Source organism: Carcharhinus amblyrhynchos, chromosome 30 (assembly GCF_965287045.1).
Source record: "Carcharhinus amblyrhynchos chromosome 30, sCarAmb.v2.hapA, whole genome shotgun sequence".
Taxonomy (NCBI): domain Eukaryota; kingdom Metazoa; phylum Chordata; class Chondrichthyes; order Carcharhiniformes; family Carcharhinidae; genus Carcharhinus; species Carcharhinus amblyrhynchos.
This window is the reverse complement of record NC_137353.1, coordinates 19,347,788-19,367,788: the sequence shown is the minus strand read 5'-3', so window position 1 is coordinate 19,367,788 and position 20,001 is coordinate 19,347,788. Positions and strand designations below refer to the sequence as shown.

The following is a 20,001-nucleotide window of genomic DNA, read 5'->3' as shown; positions in this document are numbered from 1 at the left end:
TAGCAACAGCGATCCTGCCGATGGAAGCAGCTGCTGGCATTGCCCTTTAATGTTCTGACGTGCTTCATCTTAATACTCACAAGCACAGTAAGTTAGCATCACAGCGAAATAAAAATGTCACATCAGAATTTATTTTGCATGCATTTGAAAAGTAGGCAATTATGACTCTGAGTGCGATTAATCATTTAAAAAAAAAATCAATCCCTACTGAAATTGTATCAACTGAACCGTGCAAAAAAAAAGCACTTAAAATAATTTAATACTTTGATTGCTGGAATTCAAGGACAATTGCGCCTTAACAATAACTTCACTTCTAAACAAATATTTACAGCTCTGACTAAAAGCGCAGCCTTCAATGAATCGGTTTATGCGGGAGTTGCGCTGTGGAAATCAAAGGTTCTCTTCTGGCATCCTTTAATTCGACCCCTATCTGAAAGTAGGAGACTCTGAAGGACCAATTATTCCACTGACCTGATTCATTCCAAAAGCCCATGGGCCGGGTTCCCCTTCTACTCAGGGGTGTACGGCAGGGCAGGAACTCCGCGTGCTCATGTGACTACCATCGCCCTTCCTTTCGAGGGGCCTACTGGATTTTGTGGGGCAGGATGACAGCAATGAAACTGCCGGACAATGATTCACCAGTAGAGGCAGGGAGAGAAACCGATTAAAGTGACATGTTTTTTTCAATGCATGGGGTATCCACAAAGAACAATAAGTAAGGATGGAGAGGGATCGAGCAGAATCATAGAATCCCTATGGTGCAGAAAGAAGCCATTCGGCCCATCGAGTCTGCACCAAACACAATCCCACCCATGCCCCATTCCCATAACCTCATACATTTACCCTAGTTAATCCCCCGACACTAAGGGAGAATTTAGCATGGCCAATCCAACTAACCCGCACATCTCTGGGGTGTGGAGGAAACCAGAGCATCCGGAGGAAAGCCATGCAGAGACGGAGAGAAGGAGGAGGGTCAGTCTTTATATTGGTCCTCAGGTATTGGACTCATCCATTTACGTGTTTCTAGCAAAAGTGATGGCCAGACTCCTGGGGGCCTAGGCACAGGAAGCCACGTAAAAAGCCACGTGCAAACATTACAGAACGAGACTGCTGAAGCAGTCAATGGAATCTGTGTCACCCTGTCAGCTGTCAACCAGCGCAGGAAAAAATTTAATGACTCCACATTGTTGGTCAAGATAAGTAAAGTTAAGAGGCTTCATCTGCAAAAAAAAAGACACTGGATAGGTTTTAAGGACAGCTTTGAAGAATGAGAGAAGGGGAGGGACATCCAGAGCATTGAGGCCTTGATGACTGTGATGTTGAGATGTCGGCGTTGGACTGGATGGGCACAGTAAGAAGTCTCACAACACCAGGTAGAGTCCAACACATTTATTTGGAATCATGAGCATTCAGGGCGCTGCTCCTTCATCAGGTGAGTATCATGGTTAGCAACTGTAGAGCAAAGGGAGTGATGCACAAAAGGTTAGGGATATTTGAGAGGAGTGTGGAGTGCAAAGCTGCAGGAAGCTACAAAGATCAGGAAGAATGAGACTAAAAAAAGACATATTACAAGACTGAGAACTTTAATCTGAGGCATTGCTGAACCAGGAGCCATTAAGTTAGTGAGCAGAGGGTCAGCGTTCCTTTGGAGGAATAATTCACTTAAGAACAAGAAGTCATGGTGGATGGTGTTTTTCAGAATGAAGAGCAGTAGACAGTGGTGTTCTCCAAGGATCAATGCTAGGACCATTGCTTTTGCTGCTACATATAAATGATTCGAATCTTGGAATTTGGTGTAAATTTCAAAATTTGCCGATTATTCCAAATGTGGAGGAGTGGCACGCACCTGCAACAGGACACAGGTAAGCTAGCAGAATAGGCAGACCTGTGATCGATGGAATTTAGTTCAGACAAGTGTGAAATGATGCATCTCGGTGGAAGGGATAGGGGATGGCGATAAAGGCTTAATGGCACAATTCTAAAGGATATGCAGGAACAGAGGAACCCGAGGGGGTACATGTGCATCAATATTTGAAGGTGGAAGGACATATTGAGAGAGGAGTTAGCAAAGCAAATGGGACCTTACGCTTCATAAATACAGGCACTGAGTACAAAATCTGGCAAGTTATGCTAAATCTTTATAAAGCTCTGGTTGGGTCACAGCTGGAATACTGCACATAATTCTTGTCACCACACTTGAAGGAAGATGTGAAGTTTAGGTATAAGGTTAGGTTGGAAAGGCTTAGGTTGTTTTCCTTGGATCAAAGGAGATTGAAGGGAGATGTGACGGAGTTGTATAAGATTAGGACAGTTTTAGATAAGATATAAAGAGGGTAAAACTCTTCCCATTAGTTGTTGGAACAAGGACCGGGGATCACAGGTACAAGGATTTGGACAAGAGATGCAGGAGGAATGTGAGAAAGAACTTTTTTTTCAGTGGCTGTTAATGGCTGAGGGTGGCATGTTGGCACAGTGGTTAGCACTGCTGTCTCACAAAGCCAGGAACCCAGGTTCAATTCCGGCCTCAGGTCACTGTCTGAGTGGAGTTTGCACATTCTCCCCATGTCTGCGTGGGTTTTCTCCAGGTGCTCCAGTTTCCTCCCACAGTCCAAAGATGTGCTGGTTAGGTTCAATGGCCATGCTAAACTGACCTTAGTGTCAAGGGGTTAGCAGAGTAAATATGCGGGTTACAAGAATATGGCCTGGGTGGGATTGTGGTCAGTGCAGGCTCAATGGGCCGAAAGGCCTCCTTCTGCATTGGAGGGATTCTATGATCCTATGACCTGGAACCCACTGGACAGAAGAGGGTGAAAACAGACACAACCAGAATTTTCAAAAGGAAATTAGTAGGCATTTGAATGAAGTAAACTTGCAGGGCCTCAGGGATCAAGCTGTGTGGTGGGACTGACTGGATTGACCTGCAGAGAGCTGGCAGAAACACGATGGACCGAATGGCCTCCTTCTTGTACTGTAAATAGCTTTGTGGTGTTGGAGCGGTTGGTGAGTACGATTGGCGCAGGATAAAGGTATTATTAGCAGAGTTCTGGAATGGGCTGAAAAGCATGGAGTGTAGAGACTGGGAAGCAAAGCATTGGAATAAACAGGAGCCTACCATTCAAAAGATGATTTTTTTCCTGATGACAATTTTTTTTCCTTACCAAGTGCTGAATTAATTATTTTAGTTGCTGCGGTCTGAATTTCATACTTACACCTTTCCCACAAACTGGAATAGGGAAATAAATAGAACCAGAATGATTTTACGAATTCATTTACAACTTGCACACAATCATAGTTTTTTTTTGGTCAGTGGGCTCGGGGATGTCACCCAATGAATTTAACGTTACTATCATAGGGAAGGAAGATGATTATTTATGGTTTTCACACCGGAGACAGAGCATGAAGAGATTTATGGAGACACTAACAAATTTAATCTGGAAGATTGCACAAATTAATTCAGAGCACAGACCAAATGATCTATTAAATTAATTGTTGCCAGGCCCAGGGAAACTAACAAAATTAATTATTTATATTGAAGTCAGCCAGTCAGGAGAAGGGTTTATTTCAGGAGTGAACATAAGAACTAAGAGCAGGAGTAGGCCATCTGGCTCCTCGAACCTGCTCCACCATTCAATAAGATCATGGCTGATCTTTTTGTGGACTTAGCTCCTCTAACCCGCCCACTCACCATAACTCTTAAATCCTTTACTGTACAAAAATGTATCTACCCTTGCCTTAAAAACATTCAATGAGGTAGCCTCAACTGCTTCACTAGGCAGGGAATTCCACAGATTCACAACACTTTGTGAGAAGAAGTTCCCCCTCAACTCAGTCCTAAATCTGTTTCCTCTTATTTTGAGGATATGCCCCCTAGTTCTAGTTTCATCCGCCAGTGGAAACAACTTCTCTGTTTCTATCCTATCTAGTCTCTTCATAATCTTATATGTTTCTGTAAGATCTCCCTTCATTCTTCTGAATTCCAATGAGTATAACCTCAGTCTACTCAGTTTCTCCTCATAAGCCAACCCTGTCAACTAAGGGATCAACCTAGTGAATCTCCTCTGCACTCCCTCCAGTGTCAGTATATCCTTTCTCAAGTAAGAAGACCAAAACTATACACAGTACTCCAGGTGTGGCTTTACCAGGTCTTATACAGCTGCAACATAATCTCACTGTTTTTAAACTCTATCCCTCTAGCAATGAAGGACAAAATTTCATTTGCCTTCTCAATTACCTGCTGCACCTGCAAACCAACTCCTTGAGATTCCTGCTAAGGACATCCAGGTCTATTTGCACAGCAGCATGCAGCAATTTTTTTACCATTTAAATAATAGTTCATTTCACTGTTATTCCTGCCAAAATGGATGACCTCACATTTACCAACATTGTACTCCATCTGTCAGACCTTCGTCCAGTCACTTAGATTATCTATATCCCTTTGCAGACTTTCAGCGTCCTCTATACATTTTGCTCTTCCATCCATCTTAGTGTCATCTGTGAATTTTGACACACTACACTTGGTCCCCAACTCAAATCATCTATGTAAATCATAAACAACTGTGGTCCTAACACTGATCCCTGAGGCACACCACTAGTCACTGATTGCCAACCAAAAAAACACCCATTTATCCCCACTCTTTGCTTTCTGTTAGTGAATCAATCCTCTATCCCTTAACACTGTGCATCTTTATATTACGTAGCAGTCTTTGGTGTGGCACCTTGTCAAATGCCTTCTGGAAATCCAGATACATCACATCCCCACTGTCCACTGCAGATGTAATGTTCTCAAAGAATTCCACCCAATTATGGCCTGCCTTTCATGAACCCATGCTGTGTCTTATCAATGAGACAACTTATATCCAGATATCTCACTTTTTCTTCCTTGATGATAGATTCAAGCATTTTCCCTATTACAGAAGTTAAGCTAACCAGCCTATAGTTACCTGCCTTTTGTCTACCTCTGTTTTTAAATAGCAGTATCACATTTGCTGTTTTCTAATCTGCAGGAACCTCCCCAAAGTCCAGTGAATTTTGGTAAATTACCACTAGTTCATTTGTTATTTCTCCTGCCATCTCTTTTAGTTCCCTGGGATGCATTCCATCAGGATCAGGACACTTGAATACCTTTAGCCCCATTAACTTGCCCAACACTAATTCTTTTGTGATAATTTTAGTTTCTAGGTTCTCACCTGCCATAGCCTTTCCGTCATCAATTTTTGGCCTTTGTGTCTTCCACTGTGAAGACCGACACAAAATACCTGTTAAATGCCTCAGCCATTTTCTCATTTCCAGTTATTATATCCCCCTTCTCGTCCTCTAAAGGACCAATATTTACTTTTGCCACTCTTTTTTGTTTCAGATATTTGTAGAAACTTTTGCTATCTGTTTTTATATTCTGAGCTAGTTTACTCTCATAATCTATCTTACCGTTTTTTATAGCTTTTCTCGTGGCTTTCTGCTAACCTTTAAAGATTTCGCAATCCTCTAGATTCCCACTAATCTTTGCCACTTTGCATGCATTTTCTTTCAATTTGATACCCTCTTATTTCCTTAGATATCCATGGCAGATTATCTCTTTTTCTACTATCATTCCTTATCACTGGTATATATTTTTGCTGAGCACTATGAAAGATCGCTTTGAAGGTCCCCCACTGTTCCTCAGTTGTCCCACCCATAAAGTTTTTGCTCCCAGTCTACCAGAGAATGGTGCAGATCAGCTGAAGCCTCTGAGGCAGAGTGAAGCCTGAGGCAGAGTGAAGCCTGAGGCAGAGTGAAGCCTGAGGCAGAGTGAAGCCTGAGGCACAAGAAGCAGCCTGGAGCTTCGCAGTGGGGTAGGCTGGTGAGAAAATTAGCACCAGAAGGCGAATGGCTTAGCCTTCAAGGAGGTGGATATAAAACCATAAGGTATAAGAGCAGAATTGGGCCATTTGGCCCATCAAGTCTGCTCCATTATTCAATCACGGGGACAGGGCCTGGGTGGGACTGTTGTTGGTGCAGACATGCTGGGCTGAATAGCCTCCTTCTGCACTGTAGGGATTCTATGATGGTTGATACGTTTTTCAACTCCATTCTCCTGCCTTTTCCTATCACCTTTTATTCCCTTACCAATCAAGAACCTATCTATCTCTATCTTAAATACGCTCAATGACTTGGCCTCCACAGCCTTCCGTGGCAATGAGTTTCATAGATTCACTACCCTCCGGCTGAAGAAATTCCTCATCTCGGTGCTAAAGGATCGTCCCTTTATTCTGAGTCTGTGCGCTCGGATCCTAGTCTCCCCTACTAATGGGAACATCTTCCCTATGTCCACTCTATCCAGGCCTTTCGGTATTCTAAGTTTCAATGAGATTCAGCTCCTCATCCTTCTGTTTTCAACATAACTGTGTCCTCAGCTAATGGCTGACACATATGTCTTAGGACTAATCAATGCTGACTTTTCTCCATCTCCTTAGACTTGAAGCATAAGGCAGCTCAAAAGCTGTCAGCTGAAATGGCAGTTAAACTCAAAACTGATTTTTAAACATTGAAGCATATTTCATGAGCTGGTCTGGAATTGTTCTTTAGATGTAAAATATGTGGGGCTGAGAGAGCTGTAAGTAAACACAGGCAAGTGACAAGATAATGTTGGCTAGAGTTCTTGGAAGCCAGCAAAGGATCATTAGAAACTGTTTCTTGGCGCTTGGGATCCCAGTATTAAACCATTGGCGATATATGACAAAATTATTGAAGAAAACAGATGGAATGAATTATCCCAAAACAGGGACAAGATTTAAGGTATTTACAGGCATACTGTCCTCTGTCTTTCTCCGTTAAACCACATTTGCAGATGTTTTCATGCATATAACTGAGTGGATACGGACCATCAACACAGATTTCCTAACACCTCCTTCAAAACACAATAAAACCACTATAAATACTCCAGCAGATTCTTGCCTTAGTAAGAAGACAGTTTCACGCGTCGGATACAGGCGATTAACAAGGTTATATAATAATAGAATCTGTAATAGAGCTATGGCCCAAAGATCATTCATTCTAACCATGATGCAGTGGGAGCAATCTCAGTTGTGAGCCAAGACCTGCCACAGAGTCTTGAGCCCAAACTCTGGGCTGACACTCCACTGCAGTACTGGGGGACTGCTGCACATTTGGAGGAACCATGTTTCAGATGAGACGTGAAACCAAGGCCTTGTCTGCTCTCAGGTGAATATAGAAGCTGCGATTACCGCAGTAACCTGGTCCAACATTTGCTCCTCAAGCAAACATAGGATTATCTCATTTCTCATTGCTGTGTACAAATCAACTTTCCACATTTCCCTGCATTGACAGTGACTACACTTCAAAACTACATCACTGGACGTGAAGACATTAGGAACATCCCATGGCAATTATTAGAAAAATAACGAAGATTTATCCCTCAGCCAATATTTATCAACATCACCAAAGCAGATCATAGAATCCTACAGTGCAAAGGAGTCCATTCGGCCCATTGAATCTGCACCTACCACAATCCCACTCATGCTCTATCCCCATGCATTTATCCTGGCTAGTCTCTCTGACACTAAGCGGCAATTTACCACGGCCAATCCACCTAACCGACACATTTTTGGACTGTGGGAGGAAACCAGAGCATCCAGAAGAAACCCACGCAGACACAGGGAGAACGTCCAAACTCCACTCCAGTGACCCAAGCCAGGAATCGAACCTGGGTCCCTGGTGCCATGAGGCAGCAATGCTAACCACTGTGCCACCCATCTGGTGTTTGTGGGAGCCCACTGGCTATGGGATGTGCTAAAAATGTCAAAAGGGCTAAGATGAATGCAAGTTTCCTCTTCAGTCTTTAACAGAATGGCTGAGAATTGTGGATAGAAAGCACGGTTCACTGACAGATGTGTTAATGGATGGATTCCATTCAAAACAGAAGCAGCTGATCGGGAAAGGAGAGCAGACAAAGTCAGGAAAGGTGTTGCATGGAAAGTAACTGCAGAAATCCACCGCAAGTAGAACTTGGGAAAAAATAGAGATGCAATTCGATGGCCTGAGAAGGGACATTGAACGTCATAAACTGGGCAACTGGGAAAATGTATTACATAACACAACAGTGGCACTGGGTGAAAGCTGGCACTAAAACAACTCACGTTAACCTATTTCATGTATAGCACTGTTATTGTGGCAGGCAATAATGGATCATTATCAACAGCTACATAGGCAGTACGGTGGCACAGTGGTGAGCACTGCTGCCTCACAGCTCCAGGGGCCAGGGTTCAATTCCCAGCTTGGGTCACCGTCTACGTGGAGTTTGCATGTTCTCCCCATGTCTGCGTGGCTTTCCTCCGGGTGCTCTGGTTTCCTCCCACAGTCCAGAGGTGTGTGTATTAGATTGATTGGCCATGATAAATGTAAGGGGTTGTGGGGATAGGGATTGGGGTGGGATTTTTGCCAATACAGACTCGATGGGCTGAATGGCCTCCTTCTGGGTGTCTATGGCACTGAGATCCGGAAGGAACTGACATCTTATTAGCAATGTTAACAATAAGAGTACCTAAGGCTGGAACTGGCACAGATACATTAATGGATGGTGTTACGTTCAGATTGCAGTGTATAAATGCCAAATTTGTAAATCGAAGAAGAAAATACATTCACGTGTAATCAACAGCTCTTCACCACAGGTATGCTCCACAACAGTGAATCTAACTGTCTCCTGAATATCTAATTTATTAGCTGAAATATGAGGATGTAAAAAATGCTATGCAAATAAAAAAGTTCCTTTCTTCTAAAATGTTCCTTCTTCTCTCCCCTCAATTTCAGGAGATGGTAGGAATGTGCATCCAGCCCTGAAGAGCACAACAGCTCACAACAGAGCAAAGAACATCATTCTCAGTACCAGTCATGTTAGTGGCACACACAACCTATAGACACAAACACAAATTATCAGGATAGTGAGTGACCCTGAATCAATAGCCTTCTCTCAGAGTTTCAACCACATGTCCATCATCACCTGGAAGGGAAACTTACACTAAAGGCAAATTAATGTCCCGCCCCCACAGAAAGGGCAGTGCCGATACCTAGCTGTGGTTTCAGGTCAAACATGTAGCAGAGCTCTTGTCATCATGAGGTACTGCTCCTCTGTTGCTTTGACTTGGACAGTAACTCCTGTCTCATTGACCAAGATGACTCTCCTAAACCTTTTGCATTCACTCCAACAGCTCATTAACAATTTGATAACCAATTACCACACCGTTTCCCCAAAGTATTTGTAAAAGAAAGTCAACAGCTGAAGTTTACAACACTTGATGATCTCCGACTGAATACCAGATTTAACAACACCGAGAAGCGACACCTCATCTATTTTTATAACTTAAGCTCGAGAATTCCCTCTCCACTTCTTCTCATCCTTTAAAACACTCCTCGAAACCTACCACTCCAACAAAGCTTGTAGCACGGTGTCAAATTCTGTTTGATAATTGCTTCTTTGAAGCTCTTTGAGGTAGAGATTCTCAAGATCATGAAGGTCCTGAGTAGACAGAAACTGTTCCCATTGGCAGAAGGGCGGCACGGTGGCACAGTGGTTAGCACTGCTGTCTCACAGCGCCAGGGACCTAGTTCAATCCTGGCCTTGGGTCAATATCTTGTGGAGTTTGCATATTCTCCCTGTGTTTGCATTCCTTCGGGTGCTCTGGTTTCCTTCCACAGTCCAAGATACGCGGGTTAGGTTGATTAGCCATGCTAAATTGCCCCTTAGTGTCAGGGCGATTAGCAAGGTAAATACATGGGGTTATGGGGATAGGGCCTGGGTGGGATTATATTCAGGGCTGACTAGCTTCCTTCTGCACTGTAAGGATTCTATGATGTGTTATTACTTTGAAGGCACTGTGTAAATGTGAATTGTTTGGATTCAAGTTGTATCAAAGTATTTGTGCTCGATAGCTGAGAACTTGCTTAGCAGAAACAAGCTCTTCCATTTACTGGTTGCATTTTAACACTGATCCTCACAGAAGTCCAGAATATATTCACGTCAATCCAACTGTCATTACCAAACTATTCTACTACGTTAGCCTGGTTTCAAATCTTTATCCAGCCACAATAATGAGTCATTGTAACAGTACAAATTAGGACCCTTTCACATTAGCCTGTCTACTGCCAGTAAGGATGGATCCTCTAGCTGCTGGTACTACTGCCTCTAGAGGCATTAGGGAGGAAATGACAAATGGGTGCTGGTACCTTTTGAGACACAATGTCATTTTATTTTTCTCTCTCAGTATCGCTGCGAGAGTCAGATTCACCAGCCGCAGTGGTACGGTCAGGTGCGGGAATCTTAAACCAGTTTCATCCCTTGGAGAAAGGGCGGCACGGTGGTGCAGTGGTTAGCACTGCTGCCTCAAAGTGCCAGGGACCCAGGTTTGATTCCTGGCATGGGTCACTGTCTGTGTGGAGTTTGCATGTTCTCCCCATGTCTGTGTGGGTTTCCTCCAGATGCTCTGGTTTTCTCCCATAGTCCAAAGGTGTGCGGGTTTGGTGGATTTACCGTGCTAAATTGCCCCTTAGTGTCAGGGAGACTACCTAGGGTAAATACATGGGGTTATGGGGATAGGGTCTGGGTGGGCTTGTGGTCGGTGCAGATGGGCCTAATGGCCTCCTTCTGCACTGCAGGATTCTAAAGAGCAGTTTGTGCTAATTTATCACACAGCTGGTGGCTCAACATGATTAGAGCAAAGACAAATCAAACACTGCCTTCCCTTTGTGCTGCTTTGGTGAGCAGCAAGTTCTTTCTTTTGTTGTCAGAATACTGAAGACTGAGCAGACACTCACTGATAAATCTGGGTGAAAGTCTTGAGATAGGCCGTGCCGGTGAATTAACTCCTGAAAGCAAGTCCTTGTCTAATAATTTCCTCTCTAACTCATTTATCAGCTGCATACACTCAGCAGCACTTGAATATCCCAGGCCAGTTACATCTAATGGAGCTGACGCGACACAAAGCAGTGAATATGAATGGATGGTGTAACCTAGCACAATAATCTTTTGTGTAAGCCTTTGAAGTGCACGATCTTTAATGCCAGGCCTATTTTCTCATTAATCTAGGCTGGCCGTTTTCAAAAGCTTTGTTTGCAACACTGTAACCTGATGTCCTTGAGCCTCACTGTCATGGTTTTGGCATCGTCTGAATCCTTTATATTCTGCTGCCTTGCCACGCGTTTCAATCTGTGAATGCCAGCAGTTACCATGTCTCTTTATGTATATCCTGCTTAATGAACTTAGCAAGATGCCACCTTCAAGGGGCGGAAGTACATATTACTCTCAAAGATTGTAGGTCAGGCTATAAACCACTAAATAAAATTTACCGAGCGTTAAAACAGATAAATGAACAGCGCTAAATACAAAACCATAAAGACAGACTTTACTTCCCCTGTGATAACTTGCAGCACGAACCTAACCTTTGCAATCCTATTTGCTAACATGGAGCCCATTACTGGTAACTTCAGCCTGACCGCTGTCTTTGTCTTAAGCCTCACTGGTGACTTCATTCACTCAAAACCATTTAAATAATTGTGAATGAAGGTCCTCTCTTTGACTCCTTTGTCTCTCCCTGACTGTCGCGGCAAAGGCATAAATTGATTAGCAGGCGGACACAGGTTCACTTTCCAGAGTGTTCAATGACGCTGAACCCAAAGGAATTATCTAAAAACCCAAGACATAACAACAGATGTAAGTTAGATGTAAATGATACCCAAATACTTGCAACTTTTGGTCTTAATAGGGTAAATTGTCGGTCTAACAAGGTCCCGAGAAGGCAGATGAGATCAGCTGACTTTACAAAATGGGTTAGGAAAGGAAATTGAATTGGTGGCCCTGAGGAGGGAAGGCTTTGGGTCTGGTGTCTTATGGATGATGAGACAATAGTAGGAAATGGGCAGATTTGACAGAGTTGCAGGGAAATGGAATACCCAGGAGATTGCATTACATTCAAACCACAAACTCACAAAAAAAAGAAACCCACGTCAAATGCAAATGTGCATATTTGGTAATGATTCAAAACTCCCTATATCGCTTACATTAGCTTGCATATCCGTGTCCAAGAAACGATCTGTTGCACAACACTTTGGGCAAACTCCAAAGTCTTAAACATTCTGTGGAGAAGTTATTTTAAAAGAAAGACATTTGCTATAGCAGAAACATTTTTTATGGTCTAAATTATAAAGATTTATGCCAAAATTTGTGATAATTTCCAGGGATACAGTCATTTTAAAATTTATACTGCTTTCATTTTGAAACAACTTGTGTATATACATATAGCACCTTTAACATGCTGTCCAAAGACAGTCCACAGGGGTGTTACCAAATTTTTAAAAAATTGACATTTAAGGAAGGATGTAAATGTGTTCGGAGCAGAATGGATGGGTTGTCTTATGAGGAAAGGCTGAACAGTCTAGACTTGTACCCACTCAAGTTTAGAATAATAAGAGGTGACTTGATTTATTTATTCATGTCAAAGTAGGCTTACATTAACTCTGCAATGAAATTACTGTGAAAGTCCCCTGGTCGCCACACTCTGGCACCTGTTCGGGTACGCTGAGGGAGAATTTAGCATGACTAATGCACCTAACCAGAATGTCTTTCAGACTGTAGGAAGAAACCAGAGCACCAGGAGGAAATCCATGCAGACACGGAGAGAATGTGCAGATTCAGCACAGACAGTTACCCAAGCTGGGTATCAAACCTGGATCCCTGGTGCTGTGAGGCAGTAGTGCTAACCACTGTGCCTGATTGAAACATACAAGATCCTGTGTGGTCTTGAAAGGGTGGATGTAGAGAGGATGTTTCCTCTTGTGGGAGAATTTTGAACAAGGGGCCAGTGTTAAATATAAAGCTCACCTGAGGAGGAAAACCACAATTGTGAAGTTAACCTTGGCTTTATCTGGAATTCTTACGAGCCTCATTGAATTCAGCAGTTACCATGTCTCCTTATATATACCCTGGCTTAATGATTTTAGCAAAGTAACATCATCTCCTCATATTCAGTGGTGGAAGTACATATTGCTCTGGGGACCCAGGTTCAAATCCCACCACTGCAGATGATGCAATTAGAATTCAATAAAATTCTGGAATTAAAAGTCTAATGATGACCATGAAACCGTTATCAAAGGTTGTAAAAACCCATCTGGTTCACCAATGTCCTTTAGGGAAGGAAACCTGCTGTCCTTACCCAATATGTGACTCCAGACCCACAGCAAGATGGCAGACTCTTAACTGCCCTCTGCATTGGCCAAGCGAAACACCCAGTTCAAGGGGTAATTAGGATGGGCAACAAATGCTGGCCCAGTCAGCAACACCTAGATCCAATGAAAGAATTTTTTTTTTAATTACTGAGATCTTTCAGTGAAAAATAAAACACAGGCTGAAGTGTACCACAAGACTGACACATTGAGGGGGGAGAAATAAAACTCCCCTAGCATTGCTAGTACGAGACTCAAGCTCAAGATTGAAATTCACACAAATTGTAAGCTTTGTGATCGATTATCTCATATTTTAAACAGGCCTCTGATACTCAGGTACAGTGCCAACTGGAAATTCAATACTTCACATTTCCCCATAGAACTGACTACAATACAAAACAGGAGAGCCAGTAAACTGGATGTGTGTGGAGTTATTTGAATTGATTTCAAAATGTCTCTTAACTGTTTTAAATTAATGTGACATTATACAAGTTACAAAGTGGCAGTGAAATGATGTGCGGTTAAAACGTATCTTAAGTTTTGATGTTGTTTCCTCATTGACTTGTAAATAATAAAGAATTGGTTTAATCTGTTTCAACAATTGGTAAACTCCCTGCGCCAACCGTGCTGGGAACTCTATGATTCCTTTTTGGCTGTGGGGAGAGATTTTTAAAAATACACACTCGACAGATCCACCAAGGGGCTACAAAGTCAGGCATCCTTTTAAACAGAAAGCTGTGTGATCAAGCTTTGACCACATCCAGAATAAAGAGCAGGAGATTAGCGAGTTGTTTTGTTCCAAGTCAATTAAGTTGGCCCCCTGCTGCGGGGTGTGTGACAAGTCCATTATTTTGTCTTACTACACGCAGACAAGTTATACTAACTAAGAAAGGTATACTTGATCTTAATGTTGCTGTGGATATTCACTCACTGTGAAACAGAGCAACCTATTCATTTGTATCAGAGCTCATCCACAGTTCACGTATTGTTTCAGTCTGGCTTTGATGAGACTGAAGCATGTGGAGAAAGATACGAATAGCCACTTCAGATTTCAAGGGAACATCAATCTTGCATCATGGATTCCATTACAATATAGAGAGATACTGGGATGTACAGACACTTTTGGAATAACTAGTACTGTTGCAACCCACAGAATATCATAGCAAGTCTTCCAATTCGGAATATAAATTCTGGAAAAAGTTGGTGCCTATTATCAGGTCTCTCCATGGGGGAGATGAATGAAATATTCATGACAAAACTGGGGTCTCACTGGCTCCCTCAATGCACACTGGGTGTGAAAATGTTGACCAAGGTTTGTGACTGACAGTTAAACAGCCACGAAATCTGCAGATCTGGATGTAATCTGCTTCGCTTAATCCAAGTTCACATTTAAATGAGCCACCAGTTGCACATTTTGAGGAGGTGCTGTACATTTAAAATAAATAGCCCATGGCTCCAGCTCTTTCCATGGGAAGTCTCAAGTTTAAGAACATTCAACCATTTTTGTTACTGATGGCGAGGTTTCATCTGAGGAGTTGTGAAGTGAACTTGGCTTTAGCTGGAATTCTCAACGGGCTTCTGGAACCAGAATGGCTAGACTGTCTCCAAATCATCAAATATGATATCCGAAGCTTCAGTTCCAAGCAGCACTATGGGCGGCACGGTGGCATAGTGGTTAGCACTGCTGCCTCACAGCGCCAGGGATCCGGGTACAATTCCCAGCTTGGGTCACTGTCTGTGTGGAGTTTGCACGTTCTCCCCGTGTCTGCGTGGAGAATTTCCTCCAGGTGCTCTGGTTTCCTCTCGAAAGACATGCTGGTTAGGTGCATCGGCCATGCTAAATTTTCCCTCAGTGTACCCGAACAGGCGCCAGAGTGTGGTGACTGGGGGGTTTTTACAGTAACTTCACTGCAATACTAATGTAAGCCTACTTTTTACACTAATAAATACACTAAACTCACTGAGGGCAGTCATGCAAATATTTCCATCCTTGTCATTTTGCTTGTGAATCCAAGTAACTGAGACAGAATATTAATGATTGGCGATGAAAAAATCCTTTTGAAAATGAATCTTCTGTGCTTGTGCCAAATGACACATTGATGCATGTTCGAGTGTTCAGCTTCAGAGGAAGGGCTGAAGGAAAAGTACTTTGCAGCCAAACCAAGCATTGTGATTCATTCATGCTGGAACCAAAATGGTAGCCCGCTTCGTTCCAGAATCTATTCTGTTTCATTACATATTATCCATGTTGGGAATGCAGCAACGATGTTGAGATTAAAATGTAATATAAACATGAGGCAGAATAAGGAGAATGTGCAGTTTTTAAAAAAAATGCTCGCTCTCGACAGCTCCCACTTTTATTGTTCGACAATAAACTGGTCTTTTTTTTGGATAATGTCACTAAACATACTGTAAATGATTAAAGAATACCCTGCACAACATGCCAGAGATCTCAGACAGTTGTAAGATGTTACACATGGTTGTAGTGGTCCATAAAGAATAACTAGAATTCCTCTGCTCTTTTACTGTTCTCTCTCCAGTGGTAAATTATAGATCATCTCAAACAATATTGTTTTACACATGAAATATTATTGACACACACAACAATGATTATACTTATCCGTTTCCCATCCTCACCTAAAACCTTTCTATCTCATGCCTAGCTTCGCAGAACAATCAAGCCTAACCTAACCTCACTGACCAATCAGCCCTCACCCTCGCTGCTCAAGTGTGGCACAGTGCTTAACACTGCTGTCTCACAACGCCAGGGAACCGGGTTCAATTCCAGCCTCGGGTCACTGTTTGTGTGGAGTTTGCACATTCTCCCCGAGTCTGCGTGGGTTTCATCAGTGCTCCGGTTTTCTCCCACAGTACAATGGTGTGCGGGTTAGGGGGACTAGGAAGATAAATATGTGGGGTCACGGGGATAGGACCTGGGTGGGATTGTTGTTGGTGCAGACTTGATGGGCCAATAGGCCTCCTTTGCACTGTAGATTTTAATCAGCCTTAACATTGGCCTACATTGGCTCCCTCTCCATCAGTGCCATAAATGTAAAATTCTCACTTCAGATTGAATTTTTGAAATCCTATCACGGCCTTGCCTCTCTATCCTGATAACCTCCCCCAGCACTATAGCTTCATAATTTGGGTTGGCATCTGTGTTTTTGACTAGTCTTGCGCCTGGTAAGTGTTATAGAAATGCAAATATAGCAGCTTTACCTGTAAAAGAAATTTTGTTTTTTGAAAAAAGCATGGGGTTGAACGCAGCAATTTAAAAAAAACAGAAAATGCTGAGGTGTTTCAGCTGGAGGACTACCTTGGGCTGCCGGGGTGCTGCACTGGAAGCTCTCACAGCTATGCTTGAAACTCACTTACTTCACAGTGTTCATGTGAGACGGTGCTCAATGAAGACCAGGTGTTTTCCTCTGGTGAGGGAAGGAGGAAGAACCTTGGCAGCATGTAGCTCTGAGCAACTGGCTGAAGGTGAAACAGAGTGGAAGAAGGTGCAGAAGATGGGAGAAGGCCATCCACTTGCAAGGGCTCAGATGGGGAAACAGTGGTTAGTGCAGCAAGGTAATACTCAGTCACTAACAGATAGCAGGGAGGGAGTTCCAGAGTTGTGTCTTACCTGTGGAAGTTTTGCTGCAAAGCGATGCTGAAACCTGGCATTATGTCCGCCTGAAGTAGTGTCTTCAGCGGCGACTTGAAGGGAGTCTCAGAGCTTAAGGAGCGGAAAGTGCTGAAGTCGTGTGTGCCCAGCAGGATCTGGGCTGCCTCTTTCATGGCGTCAGTGTTTAAAGGTCTGTTTGGGAATGAAAGTGGCCATTCATAACGTAAGCAGAAACTGCATCCAGATTACATTAACCCGAGTCCTTTGGAGGTTCGAACACTATCTCAACACAAACTCAGACCAACTTTGACAGGTTCCTATTTCCTCTTGCGGTTTACACACTTGATGAAAGTGTAGTCAAACACACTGTATGGCAATTGTATTGCTAATATACGAGCCACAACTACTAACACTTTTTGCAGGCATGCACAGTATTTTTTTGCCAAGACCAAAAAGATCATTTTGTAAGCAAGAAGCATTCATTCACTATAAAACCCTAATTCCAAGCTCCTTCCTCAACACCCACCCTCCCAAGCTTTTGCCCCTCTACTATTATGTGAGACACATGATTGTGATATAGTTCCACATGAACTCATAGCATCCAGCACTCCCCCCAAGTATCCCTTCATATTGTTTGCACACATACTATTTGCGCTGGTTTTCATACATAAGAAGATAAGGATGAGAAGCAGCAGTAGGCCTAATGGCCTTTCAAGCTTGCTCTGCCAACTGCTTAAATCAGGATACATCTTGTAGCCTGATCCTCATATCCTTGAGTCCAAAACTCTGATGATCTGTCTTGAATACTTCCAACAGCTGGGTAGCCATTGCGGACAATTCCAAGCACGTGGCTGCTGCTCCTGCTCCTGAATTCTGGTGTTTTCCCATTTCAACATGGACACAATGGACCAAATTTTTGATAAGAGAAGGGATTAAGGGTTATGGGGAAAGGGCGGGAAAGTGGAACTGAGCCACGACAGATCAGCCATGATCTTATTGAATGGCGGGGCAGGCTCGAAGGGCTAGATGGCCTACTCCTGCTCCTATTTCTTATGTAAATGGCCTCCTTCTGGGCTGCATTGACTCTGTGAGGAGTATAACTCGAACTTCAAGATAAATATCCCTGGCCAAACTCAGACAATGATTTTCAGTGCTGCGTAAAAAAGTTTCTCCTCATGCCTCCAGTGGTTCTTTTACCAATTGCTCTAACTCTGTGCCCTCTCATTTTCAATCTTGCCACCAATTTCTCTCCAACTACTCTGTCCAGATCCTTCTGAATACCTCCATCAATTCTCCTCCCACGGAAACAGTCCCAGCTTCTCCAACCTGTAACTGAAGTTTCTCATCTCTGGAACCATTCTTGTGAATCTTTTCTGCGCTCCAATGCTTTAGGGCGCAGAACTGGACACAATATTCTGGTTAGAGGAGAGCAGTGTTCTTTACAAGTTTAACATAACTTCCCTGCTCCATGTCTCTAAAGTTAAGGGGAATAGAGCCTAGGATGCTGTATGTTTTATTCATCACTCTCTCAACCTCTCCTGTCTGCCGGGGACCACACGGTGCAGATACGCCATCGGCAGGACCAGAAGATCCCACAAACGCGCAGAGCCAGAAAATTGAGCCAATAGTTTAAAGACACTGTTATTCAGTGTGCGTGTATTAGAGCATTGGTGTTCAACGTTAGAACGCCGGCGCTGAGCGCCAGTGAGCGCCGGAACGCCGGCGCTGAGCGCCAGTGAGCGCCGGCGCTGAGCGCCAGTGAGCGCCGGAACGCCGGCGCTGAGCGCCAGTGAGCGCCGGCGCTGAGCGCCAGTGAGCGCCAGTGAGCGCCGGCACGCCGGCGCTGAGCGCCGGAACGCCGGCGCTGAGCGCCAGTGAGCGCCGGAACGCCGGCGCTGAGCGCCAGTGAGCGCCAGTGAGCGCCGGAACGCCGGCGCTGAGCGCCAGTGAGCGCCGGAACGCCGGCGCTGAGCGCCAGTGAGCGCCGGCGCTGAGCGCCAGTGAGCGCCGGCGCTGAGCGCCAGTGAGCGCCGGAACTGAGCGCCAGTGAGCGCCGGAACGCCGGCGCTGAGCGCCAGTGAGCGCCGGAACGCCGGCGCTGAGCGCCAGTGAGCGCCGGAACGCCGGCGCTGAGCGCCAGTGAGCGCCGGAACGCCGGCGCTGAGCGCCAGTGAGCGCTGGAACGCCGGCGCTGAGCGCCAGTGAGCGCCGGAACGCCGGCGCTGAGCGCCAGTGAGCGCCGGCGCTGAGCGCCAGTGAGCGCCGGAACGCCGGCGCTGAGCGCCAGTGAGCGCCGGAACGCCGGCGCTGAGCGCCAGTGAGCGCCGGCGCTGAGCGCCAGTGAGCGCCGGAACGCCGGCGCTGAGCGCCAGTGAGCGTCGGAACGCCGGTGTTCAGTGTCAGTGCGTTACAATGCCGGTGTTCAGTGTCAGTGCGTTACAACGCCGGTTTTCAGTGTCAGTTCTAGTATCTTGGTACCCAGAATACACTCATTGTATACAGCAACACTTGCTGGTACTATGTGTTGTTACCGTGATGCTCGGCGCTGCAGCAGTTAACCTGATGGGTGCTCCGTAGCAGCAGAGTTTATATCATGTCCTCCATGGTGGGATGCTTTGGATTTTTTTGTGAGCAGTCAGTTTGCTGACATCGATCTCAAACTCTTACACATCAATGAAAGACATCTGGGTCGATGAGCTGGAAGCAACTGAGCCCAAGGAACAGCTCCCCAGCTGCAGTCAGCCTCTGGGACTGGGGAGAGGCTGGGAGTGAACACTGGAAAGGAAAGGATTGGGAACATTCTAAAATGAAAAGGCTGGATGTAATTCCAATAGACATCTACTGCACTCTAATAATAAATAAAAAATTACTTTGTGTAGCTGACGTGGAAGTGCACTGCTGCCAGATGTTGTAGAGATTTCAATTTAAATTTCACAGGGGAGCTCAGTGCCTGAAAGAAGCCTTTAGTCTTATAGAAAAATCTAGAAATTCACTGACTTAGAAATAAATCTGGTGCAGATTTCATTAGCCAGTCAAACTGAAGAGGCTCAAAGAGGAATGAAAGTTCAATGAGTTGGAATGGAAACTTAAATGCCTACATCAGCAACCCTCCGGTAAATGCAAAAGTTTAAAGCTTTATTTATTAGTCACAAAGTTTACATTAACACTGCAATGAAGTTATTGTG

At 44.3% G+C, this 20,001-nt stretch overlaps 1 protein-coding gene across 3 annotated transcripts in view; it reads right to left on the bottom strand.

Moving 5' to 3' along the window:
• The window catches only part of LOC145360232 (tRNA pseudouridine synthase-like 1), a 110,522-nt gene that overhangs the window by 47,672 nt on the left and 42,849 nt on the right, over positions 1-20,001 (bottom strand). For 2 of the 3 annotated variants that reach the window (XM_080215288.1, XM_080215289.1), the window contains exon 5: positions 16,835-17,008. The exons of the other annotated variant lie outside the window; for it this stretch is intronic. In XM_080215288.1, the coding sequence (XP_080071414.1) occupies positions 16,835-17,008 (174 nt within the window). The remainder of the gene's footprint in view (positions 1-16,834; positions 17,009-20,001) is intronic. 3 annotated transcript variants of the gene reach the window in all.